Source organism: Mesoplodon mirus, assembly GCF_964341445.2.
Source record: "Mesoplodon mirus genome assembly, chromosome: 18".
In the NCBI taxonomy this organism is placed as follows: Eukaryota; Metazoa; Chordata; class Mammalia; order Artiodactyla; family Ziphiidae; genus Mesoplodon; species Mesoplodon mirus.
Genome location: NC_138994.1, coordinates 39834713 through 39853492, shown reverse-complemented (window position 1 = coordinate 39853492; position 18780 = coordinate 39834713). Strand labels below are relative to the sequence as shown.

Below are 18780 nucleotides of genomic sequence, written 5' to 3'. Positions count from 1 at the left end.
GTTAACCAGCTTTGCTCCAGTTAACTTAAAGGAATTCCATCAGTCAATACCTGAGAATAGCAAAATTCAGGAAAGTGTGTCATATGATCCCACGTTTGTCAAACTGACATACAGGAAGGATGTTTTCCACATACATGTTTATAAGCAACAGTCTATATATATTTGTATATGACAGTCATTGCATGGGGAAAATCTGTAATAGGTTGCTGACATGGGTCTCATGGGAGGAGAGGAAGGGAGAGGTGAATGCAAATAAAAGGGAAACAAACAAGAAAGGGGAGGAAAGCAGGGGCCCCAGTAGCATAGCACCATTTATACTTTTCTGAAATCTACATACATGAACACACAACTAAACTTCAACATACTTTAAAATAGACACACTATCAGTATCCCTCTCACTCTCTAAAATTGTAAACAGATCGAGCAAGAGACCATGAGTATCTCTGCCAAGACTGGATGTCCCTTGTATTTTCAAATTTGTCTACACTAATATGCTGTAGCTTTTGTTACAAGTAAAGGTAACATTAGAGGGGGGCTTCCCTGGTGGCTCAGTGGTTAAGAATCCACCTGCCAACACAGGGGACACAGGTTTGAGCCCTGGTCTGGGAAGATCCCACATGCCATGGAGCAATGAAGCCTGTGCACCACAACTACTGAGCCCTCATGCCACAACTATTGAAGCCCATGCGCCTAGAGCCCGTGCTCCACAACAAAGAGAAGCCCCTGCTCGCTGCAACTAGAGAAAGCCCACGCGCAGCAACAAAGACCCAAAGCAGCCAAAAATAAATAAATAAATGTATTTTTTTTTAAAAAAGGAAGTTTAAAGATAATATTAGAAACAAGAAAATCAGGGGAGGTTCCCTAATACCCACCAACTCCCTGTCGTGGCCTGTGTAGCTGTACCAAGTCCACCCTCCTCTCCCGTCTGGCCTCAGCCCCTCTCCCTGCTTTACCTCCTGCATGCTTCCCGACAGCTCCCAAACCTCTCTCCCATCCAGGTGCTAAACAAACGCTTGTTGAATGAAGACCTGCTGTGTGGCCCCTTCACTCTCCCGGCTCCACCTCCGTCATCCCCTGCCCACTCCCTGCACCAGCTGCCCCGGCTTAGTCACCGTAGCTGGACCTGCATGCGGGGAACTCTTCCTTCCTCACGTGCACCCGACTCACTTTCCTGATTCACCTGAAACACCGCAGCCTCACCTGACTCCAGATTCGAGGAGCTGCTTCTCGTGCCATCTAGTTCTGCTCTCAACAGATCGCCCGGCTTGTGGGAAGCCCCGGCCAGCACAGGACAGGTAAATCGAGAGACAAGATGTATTCATTCAACAAATTGAGACTTTACTGTGTATTAGGCCCTTTTCTAGGCCTGGAGGCTAGAGCAATAAATCTTTACATCCCAGTGGGGAACACAAATGGGGAACACGGGCTAGAAGGAGGTGAGGGGCCACACGGACGGAAGAGGGCTCCCGGCTGAGGGAACAGCAGAGGCAAAGGCCTTGATGGGAGACATGGGAGACATTCAGGAGGGACTGGAGAACCCCAGAGAGCCTTCCTGGAGGGGGCGTCTGAGCTGGGCCTTTGAGAGGGAACAGAGTCATGCCAGGCAGGATTAGGACAGCAGTGTGAAGGGGCGGGTGGGCCTGGGAAATGACTGGTCCATGGCACATCTGGAGCTGGTTTGTGGTGGGTAATGATGAGAAATAGGGACCTCCCTGGGCGTCCAGTGGTTAAGACTCCGCAATCCCAATGCAGAGGGCATGGGTTTGATCCCTGGTCAGGGAACTAAGATCCCGCATGCCCCACGGCGCAGCCAATAAAATAAAACAGAATAGAATAAAATACAATATAAAATAAACAAAGCAGGAATGCGTCAGGATCCAGGTCTCCTGACTCAGGGTCTGGGGCTGCCACAGCCTCTGAGGGAACCCAGAGAACAAAACCACTACCCACGTCCCCAAATTAACTTCCACCGATTTTCAAATCACCATCTGTCCAACCAATTGCCAAGAAGCTGTGGTCCCTGAGGGCTGCTCCTCGTGGCTTCAGAGGTGAGGCAACTGGTCCTCCTCCAGTGACACCAGCCCCAGAGGATGTCCCTGGGCTGTAGAATGCAGCTCATGACCTGCCAGGAGGAGGTTAAGACCGTCCTATTACACTCACCAAATGGATAAAAAGACTGACACCACCAAGTACTGGTGAGAATGCAAAGCAACAAACTCATACTCAGCTGGTGAGTGCAAGTTGTCCAGCCACCCTGGAGTCCACTTCATTACTGTCAGTGCTGAGATGTGCCCTGCGGCCCAGCGACTCCACTGCTGGGTGTGAACCAGACAGAAACATACGCACACGGTCACCAAAGTCCACATACACCGGACATGGCCTGGGTGCTTATCAAGAGCAGAACGGAGAGGTAACTCGAGGTTTCTTCACATTGTGGGACCTTGAGTAGCAGCCAGAAGGAGCGGATGACTGCAGACAACAAACTGAATGATTCTCATGCCCGTAATGCCAAGGAAGGAAGCCAGACACAAACCAGACAGAACTCAACCCACAACTGAGGTAGTATTACTCTCTTGGGGTCAGTGACTAGATGGGGCACGAGAGGGTCTCTAAGTGAATCCAGCTCACCCCAGCTGGTCAAGCCATGACCCGGGAGAGGCACCAGACATTCATTCCAGTCGGGCTGTGCCGGATCCTCCAGCCCCACCTGAGCCTTTCCTGAGGCGCCCCACCAGAACTCCTGACCCACAGAAGCCTCAACAATTGAGAAACACAAGCAAACAAAAAAAGGGTCTTGTTTGAAGTCACTATGTTTTTCAAGACAGCAATTGATTATTGAAACAGTTTTCATCCTTGATGGGCTGCTGAGGATAGGGACCAAATCTTTCTTGTATTCAAAGTGATGTTAAGAACATTTAATAATATTTAATACAAACAATGGTGTATGTTAATATACAAATAAATAATTTTAATCATTCTTTTTTATTCTCTAAGTAAACTAAACAACATATAACATTAAAGCCTCTTACCAACGCATGTAAGATGCAGCATGCATTACTTATTTAATTACTTTGATAATTCCTGAATAATTTAATATTTTGAAATTGTTGGGTGATTATTTCTCTGATGTGGCTGTCACTAGTTAGATGAGGGCTCGGTTGAAACATGATTTAACAGTAGGGAACTACGGCAAACTCTTCTTGAGACTTCTCCATGAAATTTGAAGTCGTAAGGTGTTTCAGCATTCTTAATTTCAGAATAATTTCAGTATTCTTAATAAGTAGTGAATGTCTCTTGATATTAACTATGCTGTTCTTGGCTCTGAATCTTTCTTAATCCTTGTAATAATCTCAGAGATTTAAAAATATAGTCAACATCTTTATCAACAAGTATATGTAAAATAAGTCATTAGTGTGTCTAATTAGTTGGCACAATTTTGTTAGTTTTTGTTCATCTTCAATCCACGAGGCTAAAACATCATGTGGATGAGTTTCCATTTAATAAACAGAAAGATTTAAAAGTTTACTCTAATTTTCACTTTTGTCATTAGATAATAAGTTCATTATCATAGAATTAAACAATCTAAAATTCTCTCTTGGAATTGATACTTTGTTTTATTTCTGATAGTATGGCATATCTATTTCTCTGTCTTCCACTCACTTTTCAGAGTTTCCCTTACTTAGTTTTTTTTTTAAATAAATTTATTTATTTAATTTATTTATTTTTGGCTACGTTGGGTCTTTGTTCCTGCGTGCGGGCTTTCTCTAGCTGCGGCAAGTGGGGGCTACTCTTTGTTGCGGTGCACGGGCTTCTCATTGTGGTGGCTTCTCTTGTTGTGAAGCACGGGCTCTAGGCACGCGGGCTTCAGTAGTTGTGTCTTGTGGGCTCTAGAGCGCAGGCTCAGTAGCTGTGGTGCATGGGCTTAGTTGCTCCGCGGCATGAGGGATCTTCCTGGACCAGGGCTCGAACCCGTGTTCCCTGCATTGGCAGGCGGATTCTTAACCACTGCACCACCAGGGAAGCCCCCCCTTACTTAGTTTTATGTGTTCAGTCACTTTTTATCATTGGCTCAATTAATCCAGCAGTTCTCAAACTTTTGTCTCAAGAGACGAGCCCCCTGACATGTTTAGTGTATTAAAAATTAAAACTAAGAAGTTAAAAATATGTTTATTCTTAGTTTATTTAAAAAACACAATAATAAGCCCATTATAAATGAACACAAATAACATATTATTATGAAAAATAACTATTTTCAAAAACAAATTTAGTGAGAAAATGATTCTGCATCATCAGTGCCAACATTGACACAATAAAAAAGGCAATTCATATCTCTGTGTTTTTATGAAGAGTTGTGAACTCACCGGAACCTCTGAAAGCGTCTCAGAAGATTTCAGGATACCACACTTTGAGGACCAGTGAAATGATCTACAAGCTTCAACAATATCTTGTAAAGATATTGCCTTTTCTATTATAACACATAATAGATAATGTATAATATCATTTATTAAATCCAAACTCTTAAAAATTTTCATTTATTTATTATTTATCTAGCCACTCCCATTTTACAATTTTTATTAAACTCTATAGAGCAGGATTGATAGAATTTTTAAACTGCTTTGTCATCCTAGGATAACAGGCTGCCTATCAAGTTTTAAGTCTTCATCCAAGTTCCATTATTTCAATCCCAGCTTTCAGATATTTTATTTCATTCTCCCTACTGTTTATCTGACATGTGCTAGTAAATATAAAATCTATGAAGGAAAGACTTAAAGCAAGTTAACTGATTTGCAAATTTGTTGCATCTTCCAGAGAAGCAACAAATTTGCAAATTTGTTTCTATATTTGGCTATTTGGCTGAAATGCTAGATTTTCTCCGTAGCATAACACTGGGCACCGTCTGTACAAAATCCATTAAAATTTTCACATAAATATTTATGATTGAAACCATTTTTCTTGAGCACTGACCATCAAATTTAATGTATGATTTTAGATGTTGTTCTACTAGCTCCACATAACCCGCAAAGCCCACTAAACGATCTTCCAAGTGTTCAGTTTTGCAGTTTAAGTACAGTACAGTCAGCCCTCTATATCCGCGAATGCGCAGTTGGTTGAATCCGAGAACGCGGAATCCGTGGATGCGGAATCCGTGGATACGGAGTGCCCGCTGAACTACCCATTTTATGTAATGACTTGAGCATCTGTGGATGGGTCCTGGAACCAATCTGCCATGGATACGGAGGGACGACTGTATTACTTGTTTGTGAGGCCTACAGCCAGATGGGGAAAATTCGCGAGCACTCTGGGAACTAGTGACTGCACGGGGCTGGAAGCCTGGGGGGCCTTGCAGATCGGGGTGGAGAATGCCTGGGGGGCCTGCAGAGCCAGGGGAAGGCCACGTGGTGGGGGTGTGCAGCGGAGGAGTGCTTCTTCCGCAGTGAGCACCTCGGCGAATAAAAGGCTCACTGTTTGGACCTTTACCCACCAACGTTGTGGACCCAGCAACTGACTTGGAGCTAGATGAGACAGAAAACTCCCTCGGGAACTCACGACCAAGGAGTGTGGTGTGGTTGTGGAGGATGGTGAGCCAGCGTCTGCAGACCAGTCCCACCACCTCCAGAGAGTGATGGGGCTGCTCAGAGGAAAGTGGGCTCCTCATCTCCCAAAGGAAGTGCAGGGTCAGAGCCTCAGCGCGTAGGCCCGCCAGAGAGACTGACCAGGATGAGGGTGATGTGGACCCCAGCGGAGATGGAGTCACAGCTACAGGTGGGGTCTGCCCCCAGCCTGAACCCTCGGGTCCCCACTCCCAGACTATTAAGGAAGAGGAGATAATGGAGGATGGCCGGCTCACTGTCCAGAGAGAAAAATGATGGGGATGGAAATGGTTGGGGCCCTTGTTTGCTGGTTGTCTGAGACTCCTTCGTAGGAGTTTTCTGGAGGATTGTGGGCCTCTGGACTGGTTACCCACCCCCCCCAACCCTTTCCCCATCCCCTGTCCAGCCTCTCCTCCAGGGGAGGAAGGGCCTGGTCTTGGCGTGGTGGGACCCCACTCACATCACCCCCTTGGGCCTTAAGTTACTGAGTGATGATGCCTGGTTTCCCAGCTCAGCCCTCTTGGGTGCAGTCAGTGTGATGGGCGAGGCATGGGGTGTGGGCGGGGCCGGAGGGGGAGCTAATCCTGGCTGACGACAGTGCGCAGGTGGATTGTGAGGGGAGGGGACCAGCAGAGGACCAGTTCTCAGTGCCAGGGAACCAAACTCGGGCTGGGTTGGGAACGGTGAGATGAGCATGCAAACAGAAGGGAGACGCAGTAGGTCCCCTACTTCGAAGGGGCTCTGTTCTGAGAGCACGTCTGTAAATCCAATTTGTTCGTAAGTCCAACAAAGTTAGCCTAGGTACCTGACTAACACAATCGGCTCTGTGGTGCTGTATGTAATAGGTTTATAATACTTTTCACACCAGTATATTATGTCTGCTGAAATAAATATAGGTACTAGGGATCCAAAGAAATCATAAAGACCACACATAATATTGATCTCAGTTTTAACAAATGTGGTCACAGTGAAGTAATTGGATTAAAAAGATGATATCTGATTTTATCTATCAATCCAATATCTATAATATCTAAAGTACATTCCTATTCAAAATTCTTCAGAGTGAAAATGGTTCTGATGAACCCAGAGGCAGGACAGGAATAAAGACGCAGACGTAGAGAATGAACTTGAGGACACGGGGAGGGGGAAGGGTAAGCTGGGACGAAGTGAGAGAATGACATGGACATATATACACTACCAAATGTAAAACAGATAGCTAGTGGGAAGCAGCCACATAGTACAGGGAGATCAGCTCGGTGCTTTGTGACCACCTAGAGGGGTGGGATAGGGAGGGTGGGAGGGAGACGCAAGAGGGAGGGGAGATGGGGATATATGTATACGTATAGCTGATTCACTTTGTTATACAGCAGAAACTAACAGAACATTGTAAAGCAAATATACTCCAGTAAAGATGTTAAAAAAATTATTCAGAGTGAAATTATTTTATGGGCTTTAAATATAATTTTTAAAGAAATATTTTATTCTAAGTTCTGCACTAGTACCAAAGAAATGATCACTTCTATTTTTTTACTAGTACTGTACTCTATACAGTAATGCACAGTAAAGTACACAAAAGCACAACCACTTGTAGAGGATGCATGCACGTGAAAATGTACACCAGACGTGAACTAACTTAATGTGATTGGACACACGAACACACGTTCGCATCTTTGAAAGCTGCAACTTTGAAAGTTCGTATGTAGGGGACTTACTGTAGTTGAAGATGCGAACCAAAGTAGCAGTGGAGCCCGCCCACCTTCCAGCCCTGCTCGCATAAACACACACACACACAGGGCAGCTCTCACCCTGCCCAGAACTCAGAACCTCCCAGGAACACATGCTTTCCGCAGCTTGGCCTCCAGCCCCGGGTTCCCTCAGGAAGTCTAAAACCTTGGCTACGTGGTGAGCTTGCGGGACCTGGGTTTGTTTTCTGTCTCCTCCAACCTCTCTCCAAATCTTCATCCCATCCAAGTTCAGGGATGAGGCTTAAAACCTTAATAAATTGTATCTTATTATTTAATCTGTGGCTGGACCTGTGAGCAGCCCTGGAATCAGCCTTCTGGGAGTTCAGCCGGGGGCCCGCTCCTGGGCCCATGCCAGCAGCCTGGGACGTGTGGGCAGACAGACAGACAGACGAACAGAGCACAGTGGTGCTCTGAACATTTCCAAGATAAACTGTATTTCTCTTTAAAAACAAAAAAACAAAGCAAAGCAAAAATACTTGTCTGTGAAACAATAGACTTGTCGTTGATAATGATAGAAACTTTACAGCCTGACTCATAAGTTTTCCAAAGTTTTAGTCTGTGGTCGCCTAGGAGATGTGCCACCCAGACTCCCCTGGGAGGAAGGACGTGCTGTCCAGCTGGGGAGGGACTGTCAGTCCCCAGTTGTCTGCTCCTCCAGGACCTCAGCCCGAGAGCAGCCTGGCCACCCGGGGTTACGCCCTCCAGGGCAGCCCTAGCAGGTGACGGGTGAGCTGGGCTTTTTTGCCTCAACTCCAGAGCTTTCTGCTGGGGTGGCCCAGGCATGGCCAAGCCTGCATCAGGGTTCTCCCTATGCCAGTCACTGATGTCCTTCCTGTCCCTGTCCCTCCTGTCACTGGTGTCAATCCCTAATGAGCATCTCCATTCCTACTCCAGGTCAACATCTGTTTCTGCAGAACCCAGCTGGGATGGCTGTTTTCTCATTTCAGTAGGTAAGTGATTTACAAGAGGGAGCAAAAACCTAGGCTGCGGGCTTCTCTGGTGGCGCAGTGGTTGAGAGTCCGCCTGCCAATGCAGGAGACACAGGTTTGAGCCCTGGTCTGGGAATATCCCATATGCCATGGAGCAACTGAGTCCGCGCGCCACAACTACTGAGCCTGTGCTCTAGAGCCCACGAGCCACAACTACTGAAGCCCACGCACCTAGAGCCCGTGCTCCGCAACAAGAGAAGCCACCGCAATGAGAAGCCCGTGCGCCGCAACGAAGAGTAGCCCCCACTCGCCGCAACTAGAGAAAGCCCACGCGCAGCAATGAAGACCCAATGCAGCCAAAAATAAATAAATTTATTAAAAAAAAGAAAATTCCTGGCTGAAGTCTATTTTTCATATCATTCCAGAAGATTTGTGTTTATGATTCAGAAGATTTGTGGTTATATTTTCTAAAAGCTTTAAGAAATATATCCAAACTTTGTTGTCTCTTCACTTTATGTGCTTATTTCCATATTTTACTATAAAATCGTACACGTATAAACATCAAAGCTCTGCACACTAACAGTCCCGAGAATTTCAAAGCATCAGCAGTATGATCAAAGTAGAGACAATAGAACCAAAATAGAAGCAAACAGCAATGATGCGATTTGAAGAGAATAATTAACTGGTGATTCTCCTGATCTCAGAATGCCTGCCTGCCTGGGAGATGGGGCCGTGAACACTTGTCACATTTACTTGTCACAGAAGGTCCTTTTACCATCATAGCATCCCGTGGCATTTGGCTGATCAACTAAGTTTATGTTAGAATTTTTATTAGTAAGTGATTTCACCTCTCACTGTGGTTACTATTACACAATTTACTAACTGAAACATTTTGATAGTTTGTCAACAGGCATGTTTACACACACACACACACACACACACACACACACAGTTACTAGAACAAAGGACAATGAAAGTGAATCAGATTGGCAACTTTGCACGCTTTCAGAAGTAAAGGAAAAATCCCCCTTGCTTGCATTCCTGATTAAAGCCTAAATTTGACCCCCAGTCACCCTTCCTGAGTTACCCACCCACCCCTGCTTCTCCACTCTCCCTGCAGCACCCACAGCCTTGGACAACTCGACCTGTCCCCATCAACTCCAGTCCCTGGCTTGAGATGATTGCTCAGTGCACCTCTCCTAAGCGGGGCTGATCAGAATCCCTTCCTGAAGAATTTGGGGTTGAGACCGCTGGCTGCTGGCTCTCTGCCCATCTGCCCTGTCCACGGAGCCCTGAGGGGAAGGAACAAAGAAGCAGACTCCTCCTCCAGTCCCAGGCTCTGCTGGGAACCCGAGAGCCACACTTGTATCTTTATCTACATTCCTCTTTTATTTTTTTGCTTTATCACATTTGACGTTGGTTATGTGGTTATTGACATAGTCCTAACTAAACACTAACTAAACATCTCCTTAGCAAAGCTCTCCCACCCCACATGCCCCCCCCACTTCTCCTCGGTAGTGAGCCCTGAGGTCAGAAATCCTTCTGTGCATGCTGCATGCTTTATTTTTTAAAGCAATTGTGTGTTCCTGGGGCCCCTGTTTAGCCTGTGTGTACGGGATGGGATGCAGGTCTGAATTAAGGGCTTCTAGTGGCTTCTTTAAAACATCTCCATAAGGGATGTAATTTTAATGATATTAAATATAAACAGCTCAAAATTGTATATTGATTATTAGCTTCAATTAACTTCAATTCCTAGTGGATGCAACCTTGTGAACAGGGCTGAGTTAGGAATGATGTCTCATGCACCGGCTCAGCTGACAGAGGATACACCTGTCCTCACCTGGATGGTGAGGTGACCATCAGGAAGGTCGAAGCACTGCTCCCGGAGGGTGCTGAGGCCCCACGAGGCACCTCAGTGACAGATCCTGAAACCAGCAGCTTCGGCACCTCAGGACAGCCTGGACAGCTCACCCTCTGCTCCCTGGGATGTTGGCTGTTGTCAGGTACTGCATGGGAAAAGCCTGCCAGCCTTGGTCCAGGTGTGTTAGTCCTCCCCATTGCTTCCCTGCTGTCCAAAAATTTTATACCCATTGATTCTTCACAGAAAGTTTATAGGAAGTGAATTCTCCAGGCGACAGTTAGATAAACAACTCTTACACAGGTGTAACGGTCCATCCCTAGAACTGCAGAGCTTGCATTCTGTTCACCTAAGCACCACCTGGGGACTGGACAGAGGAGGGAAGGGGGAGACCCCAGCACTGGGCCGGGGGAGGGGAAGGGTTGCCTATGGCCAGCTTTGATCTCACTTTACTTACCCAACACACACTGAAATAGCGCTTTGTAGAGCCAGGTAATCTTCCAAGCTCTTTCCACATTTCAGTCCTTCAATCCTCTCAACAACCCAATGAAGGTATATGTTGATGTTATATCTTCATTTTACAGATGAGGAAACCTAGGCAGGGGAGGTGAAGTGGCTGGTCCAGGGTCCTACAGCCCATAAGATATTTATCCCAGAGAACTACTTTTCAGTGAATTTTGGCACATTGAATCCTATATCCTATTTAAATACTCATGTTTAAAGAGAAAGGAAGATAATCTTTCAAAGAGGTAAGGAATCATCTCTACATGAATTTTTGTGTGTATGTGCAAACTTGCTTCATTTGCTCTTAATTTTTGAAGGCTGCAGACTTTCACAGGGTCTAACACGCACCTGGGCCAGATTTTGAAGTAGGGAGGGAATTAGGTAGGTGTGCACAGTGGGAGCATAAACCCAAGACCCCATATTTTAAGGGTTTCAGGAAGGGGCCAGTTCCTCTCCGGAGATTTCCTCCACTGACTGCCTCAGGTTTGGAGGTTCTCAGGGTCCCTGTCTGGCCTTCAGAGGTCATTGTGCAGGGATGGGCCTGGGGTGGGAAATGTAGCTCTGGAGGTGAGGGATAACCTGAGAGCAAATACGTTAAACAAGTGAACATACAGTGCATGATAGGACCTGAGATTTCTGACATTCTCAAGCACGTTGTTTATAAAATGATTTCGTAAGACACCTCTGAGGGAAAGGTGACAAATAAGTTCCTTGTCGCTTGAACGTTAATAATCGGGTGGAAAAGAAAACTCCCTTATGTGATGTAAGGTAAGTCTTAGGTCACACCGGCAGGACACCGGAGGCGAGAATCAAGCGTTCTCACTAGAGCCTTGAAAGAATGCAAAACTGAGTCTGCGAGCATTGGCAATTCTCGGGGAGGATGATCCTGAGCTGTCATCAGCTTCTCACAGAAGCCAAGAGACCCCAAGAAGTGCAGGATCCCTGCCCTACACGACGTCGTGAGGTACCCTGAGCAGTAAACGCAGTAGGGCTGGGAATTGGCAGCGTGACCCCTGGCTTTGGAGGGCGCGGGAAAGGCCGGGCTCTGGGAGATGCTCCTTTGCCCTCACCGCAGGCCTGGGGTCCACTCTGCACAGGGATGTCCCTGTCCCTCCCGCAGCCGGTGTTGGCGACCCGCTTCCCCGAAGCCCGCCTCCTAGCGGGTCCAGCCCGCGGCGCGCAGGCTCGCGCGCTCCCTCCCGCCTCCATCAGCAGCTGGGCACTCATTTTCCCGGCGGAGGGAGCGCGCCTGCCGCGCCGAGCGCTGCGTCAAAGAAGATGCGCTGACGTCGCGGAGGGCCGGCAGTCGGTGCGGAGCGGCCGACGCGCGCGTGTGGGCCCGCTGCGGGGCAGGGCGGTAGGGTATTGGGCCGGGCTGGAGAAGGGCGGCGGCCGGCGCTGAGCAGTGCCCGCCGGGAGACCGAGGCGCCGACGGGCGGGGATGAGGGGCGCCGGAGCCCGTACCTCTCCCGGGCGGGCGCGCGGCCCCGGGGGCGCCCAGTGACGGAGGCGGCGGCGCCCCTGCCCGGCAGCGCCGAGCCCGCTTCGCCAGGGAGCCCGCTTCGCCAGGGGGCCCGCTTCGCCAGGGAGCCCGCGGCCGGCGGCGGCCGGCATGAGGAGCGGCCGGGGCCGGGCCAGGCCTCGCTGACCCCGGCCCTGCGCGGCGCCTCCCCGTTTCCGCTCGGCTTCTCGGCATGAGCGCCGGCTCGGGCCCGGGGCCTCGGCTGCCCCAGCTCGGCGGCCGGCGGGCACGCTCGGGGCCGGCGGGCCCGCGGTGCTGATAGCCGCCCGCCCGCCCGCGCCGACCCCGTGGCGCGGCCATGGAGGTGGTGGGCGACTTCGAATACAGCAAGCGGGACCTCGTGGGACACGGGGCCTTCGCCGTGGTCTTCCGGGGGCGGCACCGCCAGGTGAGCCCCGCCGGCCGGGCCGGGCGGGCGGCGGCGCCTGAGGCGCGGCCGCGGCGGGTGCGAGGGGGCGGCGGCGGGGCCGGGCCGGCAGCGCACGGACCCTCCCCGGTGGCCGATAATTGCAGACCCAGCGGAAAACCGGCCGGCGGTCTGCGAGCCCGGGGCTTCCCCGACTCGGTGTCGCCTTTCCCCGCACGGGGCCGCGACGGCCCCACCGGCCTCAGTCCCAGGGGCTGGGCGGGGCGCGGGGAGACCTAAATCGACCCGAAAGCGGGCTTAGCTTTTTTTTTTTTTTTTTTTTAAGCTTTTGCTGTTTCGCAAACAGGCTCCCAGCAGGTTTTAGGATCTAAAGAATTTGGAAAGGCACCTCGGGAGTGGAAATAATCCTAGAAGGCTTGGGGCAAGGGGCAGGTCCAAAGGGATGGCCTGGTTGCTTAGCCGATAAAGTAATAAATACTACTGACTTTATCATGAGAGTAACTTAAAACTCAAGGGGAAAAAAAAATAGCGAAAACACGTTTAATCCTACCTAGCTGTCAAATCCTGTTTTCAGTTAACTATACCACCTCCCAGGTTATCCTCCATAACTTTTAAATAGTTGTAACTAAACTGGGTCCTTTTTTCACTTAATGCTTGTTACTACGTGGTCTTCATATTTATTTATTTTTACTGGCTATCTTGTAGGACATTAGCTTTAATTTATAAAATCATTTTCCTGTTAGAGATTCGGGTTCTTTTATGTTTTTCTTCTCAGTGCTGTTACATGAATTTGCTAAAAACATCTTTATGTTTAGATTTTTTTTTTTTTTTTTTGCTGTTGCATTGTTTCTGTGGAATAATTTGCAGGAGTAACAGTGTTTTTTCTTTCCAGAAAACTGATTGGGAGGTAGCTATTAAAAGTATTAATAAAAAGAACTTGTCAAAATCACAAATACTGCTTGGGAAGGAAATTAAAATCTTAAAGGTATGTTTCTTTATGTGATATTTCATACTAGGTTAAAACTTAAATGGACACGTGATGACATCCTTTGCAATTTTGGTAGTTGGCCCCAAGTTTGAGAATATTCACCTGTTGCTCTCATTTTTTGCGTGCTCAGTTTTTTGAAACATTGAGTACTGGGAAGCTATTTTTAAGAATAAATGTTTGTGGCTCTTGGCCAGTGCTTAGAGGGATTAGATGAAAACTGCTTTTAGCTTCTCATCATTTCTTTCCCTTAGTTATTGCCTTATTGTTTGAGAAGAGGCAGGTCCCTCTTACACATTATTTATCTCTTCTGCTGATTCCTTTCATGTTATAGTTAATTTTTTTTTTTTGGAGAAATGAGGGCAGTTGGAATCTTTCTTCCTTATAAATTGAACAAAGTTACTTTCCTTGGAAGTCGTCTTTTTATTTTTATTTATCTATCTATCTATTTATTTATTTATTTAAAGTGGTCTTTTTAGATCACTCACAAGCACTGTTATCCAAGTGGGATGCTTTGAGGGAAAAAAAGAGTCCGTGGTCAAATAAGTGTGGAAAATCCTGTTTACTAAATACTTCTTGGAGAGTGACAAAGCACTTGACTCATTAAAGAAAGTCGAAAAAAATTATGCAATGAAGAGACCAATTTAGGTGTGTTTAACCCAGTGTTTCCCAAAGTAATATAAACATGGAACCTTCATCTAACATTCATCAGAACTACTATTCTCTGGACAGCTCTTTGGTAAGAATTATAGCTTGTTGAATTACACTTCGTTTTCTTTTAGGCAAATCGTGCTTTTTAAAAGCACTTTGGAATTTTATGCCTTTCTTGTTAGAAATTGTATATTAAATCTGAAAGACTAGCAGAAAGTATGTGGTCATACTAACTCTTACCTTTATTTTGTAAATGAGAGTACTCACCTTGTTAAGAGTCTAAAAAATTAGGACAGTAAAAAAATATTTAGGCCCCAAGTAAAGTTTGATCAGGCACATTTGTTTTTATTCTTCAGTAGACTGAATTGTTCTAATCTAGTAACAGAAGTATGGTATACTACAAGTAGTATAAATGGATGTATATGTGTGCGTATACTTAAATTAATGTTATTTGTGTATTGAAATATTATAATTACTAGAATAAATAGAAATATTTTGAATTCTCGATTTTCTTAACAGGAACTTCAGCATGAAAACATTGTAGCACTCTATGATGTTCAGGTACCTTATTCTGGATTTTTAAAGAAATATTTGTATGTTAATAAAGAACTTAAATTTTTTTTCTATTTCATACAAATGTAAGTGAAATCTTAACAGAAATAGAAAATTGCCTTATTCTTGTTGAAAAGATATATAGCTTGAGCTGTGTGTTTATTAAGAATTTGTTTACAATAGTATAGGGCAGAAGGATAAAATAAATAACGGGCTGCATGAGTAAACTTACTGACAGATGATAATATACTATAGGAGTAGTATTGTCTTAGGTCAAGTCCAGATCTAGCATCTCTGTGATAAATGTAGAAAGGACTATTTTGAGCTATTAAAAAAATCAGGTAGAGCTTTTTTCTTATTGCAAAAGAAACATTTGCTAATGGTGGAGATATTAGACAGTACGTGGAATAAAAACAAAGAAACTATGCATGTTCATCTAGATTTGTCTGGGATTATCGCCATGGCATACAGTAGAGTTGCATTGTATGTGGAGGTGGGAAGGCTGGGTTCTGAAGTTACTTTCTTTTTTTTTTCCTTTTAATAAGTTTATTTATTTTATTTATTTTTATTTGTGGCTGTGTTGTGTCTCCGTTGCTGTGCTCGTGTTTTCTCTAGTTGCGGCGAGCAGGGGCTACTCTCCATCGTGGTGCGCGGGCTTCTCATTGCAGTGGCTTCTCTTGTTGTGGAGCACGGGCTCTAGGTGCACGGGCTTCAGTAGTTGTGGCTCACAGGCTCAGTAGTTGTGGCTCGCGGGCTCAGTTGCTCCGCGGCATGTGGGATCTTCCCGGACCAGGGCTCAAACCCGTGTCCCCCTGCACTGGCAGGCGGATTCCTAACCACTGTGCCACCAGGGAAGTCCTCAGAAGTTACCTTCTAAGGCAGCATTTCTATATAGTCAAAATTACCCTTGGAAATCCTTTTTTTTTTTTTTTTTAACGTTTTGCATATTTTAAGTGAGGTTTTTTTTTTTTAATTCTTATTTATTTATTTATTTATTTATTTATTTATGGCTGCGTTGGGTCTTCGTTGCTGCACATGGGCTTTCTCTAGTTGTGGCGAGCGGGGGCTACTCTTTGTTGCAGTACGCAGGCTTCTCATTGCGGTGGCTGCTCTTGTTGCGGAGCACGGGCTCTAGGTGCGCAGGCTTCAGAGGTTATGGCACACAGGCTCAGTAGTTGTGGCTCGCGGGTTCTAGAGCGCAGGCTCAGTAGTTGGGGCACACGGGCTTAGTTGCTCCGCGGCGTGTGGGATCTTCCCAGACCAGGGCTGGAACCCGTGTCCCCTGCATTGGCAGGCGGATTCTTAACCACTGTGCCACCAGGGAAGCCCTGGAAATCCTTTTAAAAAGGCCAACTTTGGAGAAAATTCCTGTTTTTTGGGTGGAGCACCAGAGCACGTAGTTGCCTTATATTTAGGGACCATATTGTGTTTTATAAATCCCTGAATACTGGAATCACACTTGGCCATTGGTATGCACCCGCTGAGAGCCCCAGGGGTCTGATACTGTTGAGGGGCTACGGTGGCCAGGCGTTTGTAAGTGCAAGGAACAAAGGAGCAAAGCTGTGAGTAGAAGGAAGTCCTTGCTCTTAGTGTGCTTAATTTTAGTGGACTGCTCTCTGTATGTCCTTTTAAAAATATATATAGTCGTTTTTCATGTCATATCATACCACAGAGTATTTATTTAACTAAACCCATATTATAAGATGTTAAGGTTTTTCCCATTGTAAAAAAAAATGCTACGAGGAGAATACATACCTTCTGAAGATACCCAATTATTTCTTGTAAGTTGAATTTCTAGAATTGGAATTACTAGGACAAATAGCGTGAACAGTTTTAAAGTTTTTGATGGCAGTGTGTGATTGTTCTCCAAAAATATTGCAGTTTAAACTCCACGCACAGAATATGTGCGTGCTGTGGGTATATTTTATTACCTATTTAAATAGGTGTAATTTATTCCTTCATTTGAGAAATTTCAAAGCAGCCTAGAAAGAAAGGGGAAAAAAGTTTAAAGTAAAACTGATCTGATGTCACAGTCCCTATTGAAATGTCAGTTCTCCTCAGAGCTGTTTGTGTGGTTGTCTTAGTCTCTAGCTAGAGGGCACCAAGTGGTACAAGTCAGCGCCTCGTACAAAAACTTAAATAATATTAACTCTTAATTTCCTATCTTTTGAGAAGTGCAGAAAACCCTGTCAATTTCAGAGTAGGTCTTGCTTTCAGGGTAGAGAGTGTAGTTGGATTTCTTCTATCAGAATGAGAAATATTTAAAGTACTGGTTTTGGCTGCAGAATGAGATGGCATCAGGGAGAACATATACTCAGAAACCAGAACTATGGAACAGTTGGGAATGTCAAGGTGACTGCATGAGAATGTTTACTGTTTTGTGCATTGTGTACTCCTGGAACTAATTTGTAAAAGCAAACTTAAGAACTGTTAGTCAAATGAATCTAGTCTTGAGCATTTGGCTGTCAAGTAAACAGAGTTTGGATTTGCTTCCTGGATTCCGACTGTTCATCAAGGGGTACAGGGTGTTTGCACCATTCTCACTGGCCATCTCTTGTGGCAGTCCATCTCAAGTTTGTGTGCACTTTGATGAATTGAGAACTTTTGACATTGTTTGTCAGTTTGGATGACACTTAAAAAGAAACACATTTTCCCTAATTACAAAAGTAATATATGCCCACAGTTAAAATATTCCAACATTGTCAACACAAATAAATTGGAAAAGACATGGCACTTCCCAGAGATAACCACTGTTTGTTATATTTATTTTAGAGTTTTCTAAATAGATATATGAATCTATAATCAAGTGGGAGGAGACCGGGCTCTAGTGGGGTTGGGGAGAACAGGTCAGCTTCCCATGCAGATGCGGCCTCTGGGAGGAGCGGACAGGAGGGACCTGGAAGAAGGGATGTGGTGGGAGTGCAGGCGGGAGGGAGGAGTAGTGCTGAGTGATGCAGGAGAGGGTGGAGGGGCCACGTGGGGTGGACCTCTAGTCTGAGGACAGTGCAGAGCCATTTGGAGGGTGATATCATGTCTGTTTTTCAGAAGATACATATCTTTGAGCATTCTGGGCATGAGATAAATATTGTCAGTTGGGAATACTTCCCTGCATGAATGTCAGTGATCTGGATAAACATCCACCTCTTGGTAATTTTTAGTATAGTGAGAAAAAGATGCATTTCATAGATGGTGCTGGCAAACTGAGACATCTGAGACAAAATAAAGATGGATGTCTATTTTCATCATTTTCCAAAATAACTTTTAGACAAATTAAAGGCTTAAATATGTAATCTAAGAGCTAGAAAGGTATTTTAAATCAAGATAAACTCAGAAGCCATACAAGTGGTAGGGACGTACAAAATTTTTAAAAAATTATTTCGTAGCAAATAATATTGTGAACAAATTGACAGCCATAAAAAGGAACAAACTTGATACTTGCCATAACATATGAATCTCAAACATTATGTTGAGAAAAAGAAGCCAGCTATATACAGCTACTGTGTGATTCTGTTTTTGTGAGTTTCAAGAGGAGACGGCACTCAGCTAGGGTGATAGAAATCGGGGAAAGCAGATCAGAGGTTGCTACTTGGTATCAGGGATGGACAGAAAAGGGGTATGTGGGAACTTTCTGGGCTGACGGAAATGTTCTGTATTTTGACTGGAAGGGTAGTTACATGGGTGTATACATGTGTCACAAGTCTTTGACTGTACACTTAAATCTTTACCACAATAAAATGCAAAAACATGCAGTTGACGAATGGCAGTTTGAGAAAATATGTACAACCCGAAAGGTGATGGGGCTGACACCTAAAACGCATAAACTTTCTCACAAATTAAGGAAAAGACAACTCAAAGAGGAAGTGAGCAAAGGATACAAATTGTTGGTTCTCATAAGAATAAAAATGGCTAAGAAATGGATGATATTCATGAACAAGTAGGGAAATGTAAATTAAGGTAACAGATGTCACTTCTCAGCCTTCCGGTGGGCAAAATTAAAAAGTGCAGTAATTCTTACTGGTGGACTGGGGGGAGGTGTAAGCTGTTCTCCTGTATCACTGGCACAAATGTGAACCGCT

The 18780-nt window shown here is 45.5% G+C and overlaps 1 protein-coding gene across 1 annotated transcript in view; it reads left to right on the top strand.

Annotated features, from left to right (window-relative positions):
• The first annotated feature begins 12426 nt into the window (after positions 1-12426).
• Positions 12427-18780, top strand: part of ULK2 (unc-51 like autophagy activating kinase 2) — a 66100-nt gene continuing 59746 nt past the window's right edge. Inside the window, exons 1-3 of the mRNA XM_082605265.1 lie at positions 12427-12537; positions 13409-13501; positions 14672-14713. Coding sequence (XP_082461391.1) covers positions 12448-12537; positions 13409-13501; positions 14672-14713 — 225 coding nt within the window. The 5' untranslated portion in view covers positions 12427-12447. The remainder of the gene's footprint in view (positions 12538-13408; positions 13502-14671; positions 14714-18780) is intronic.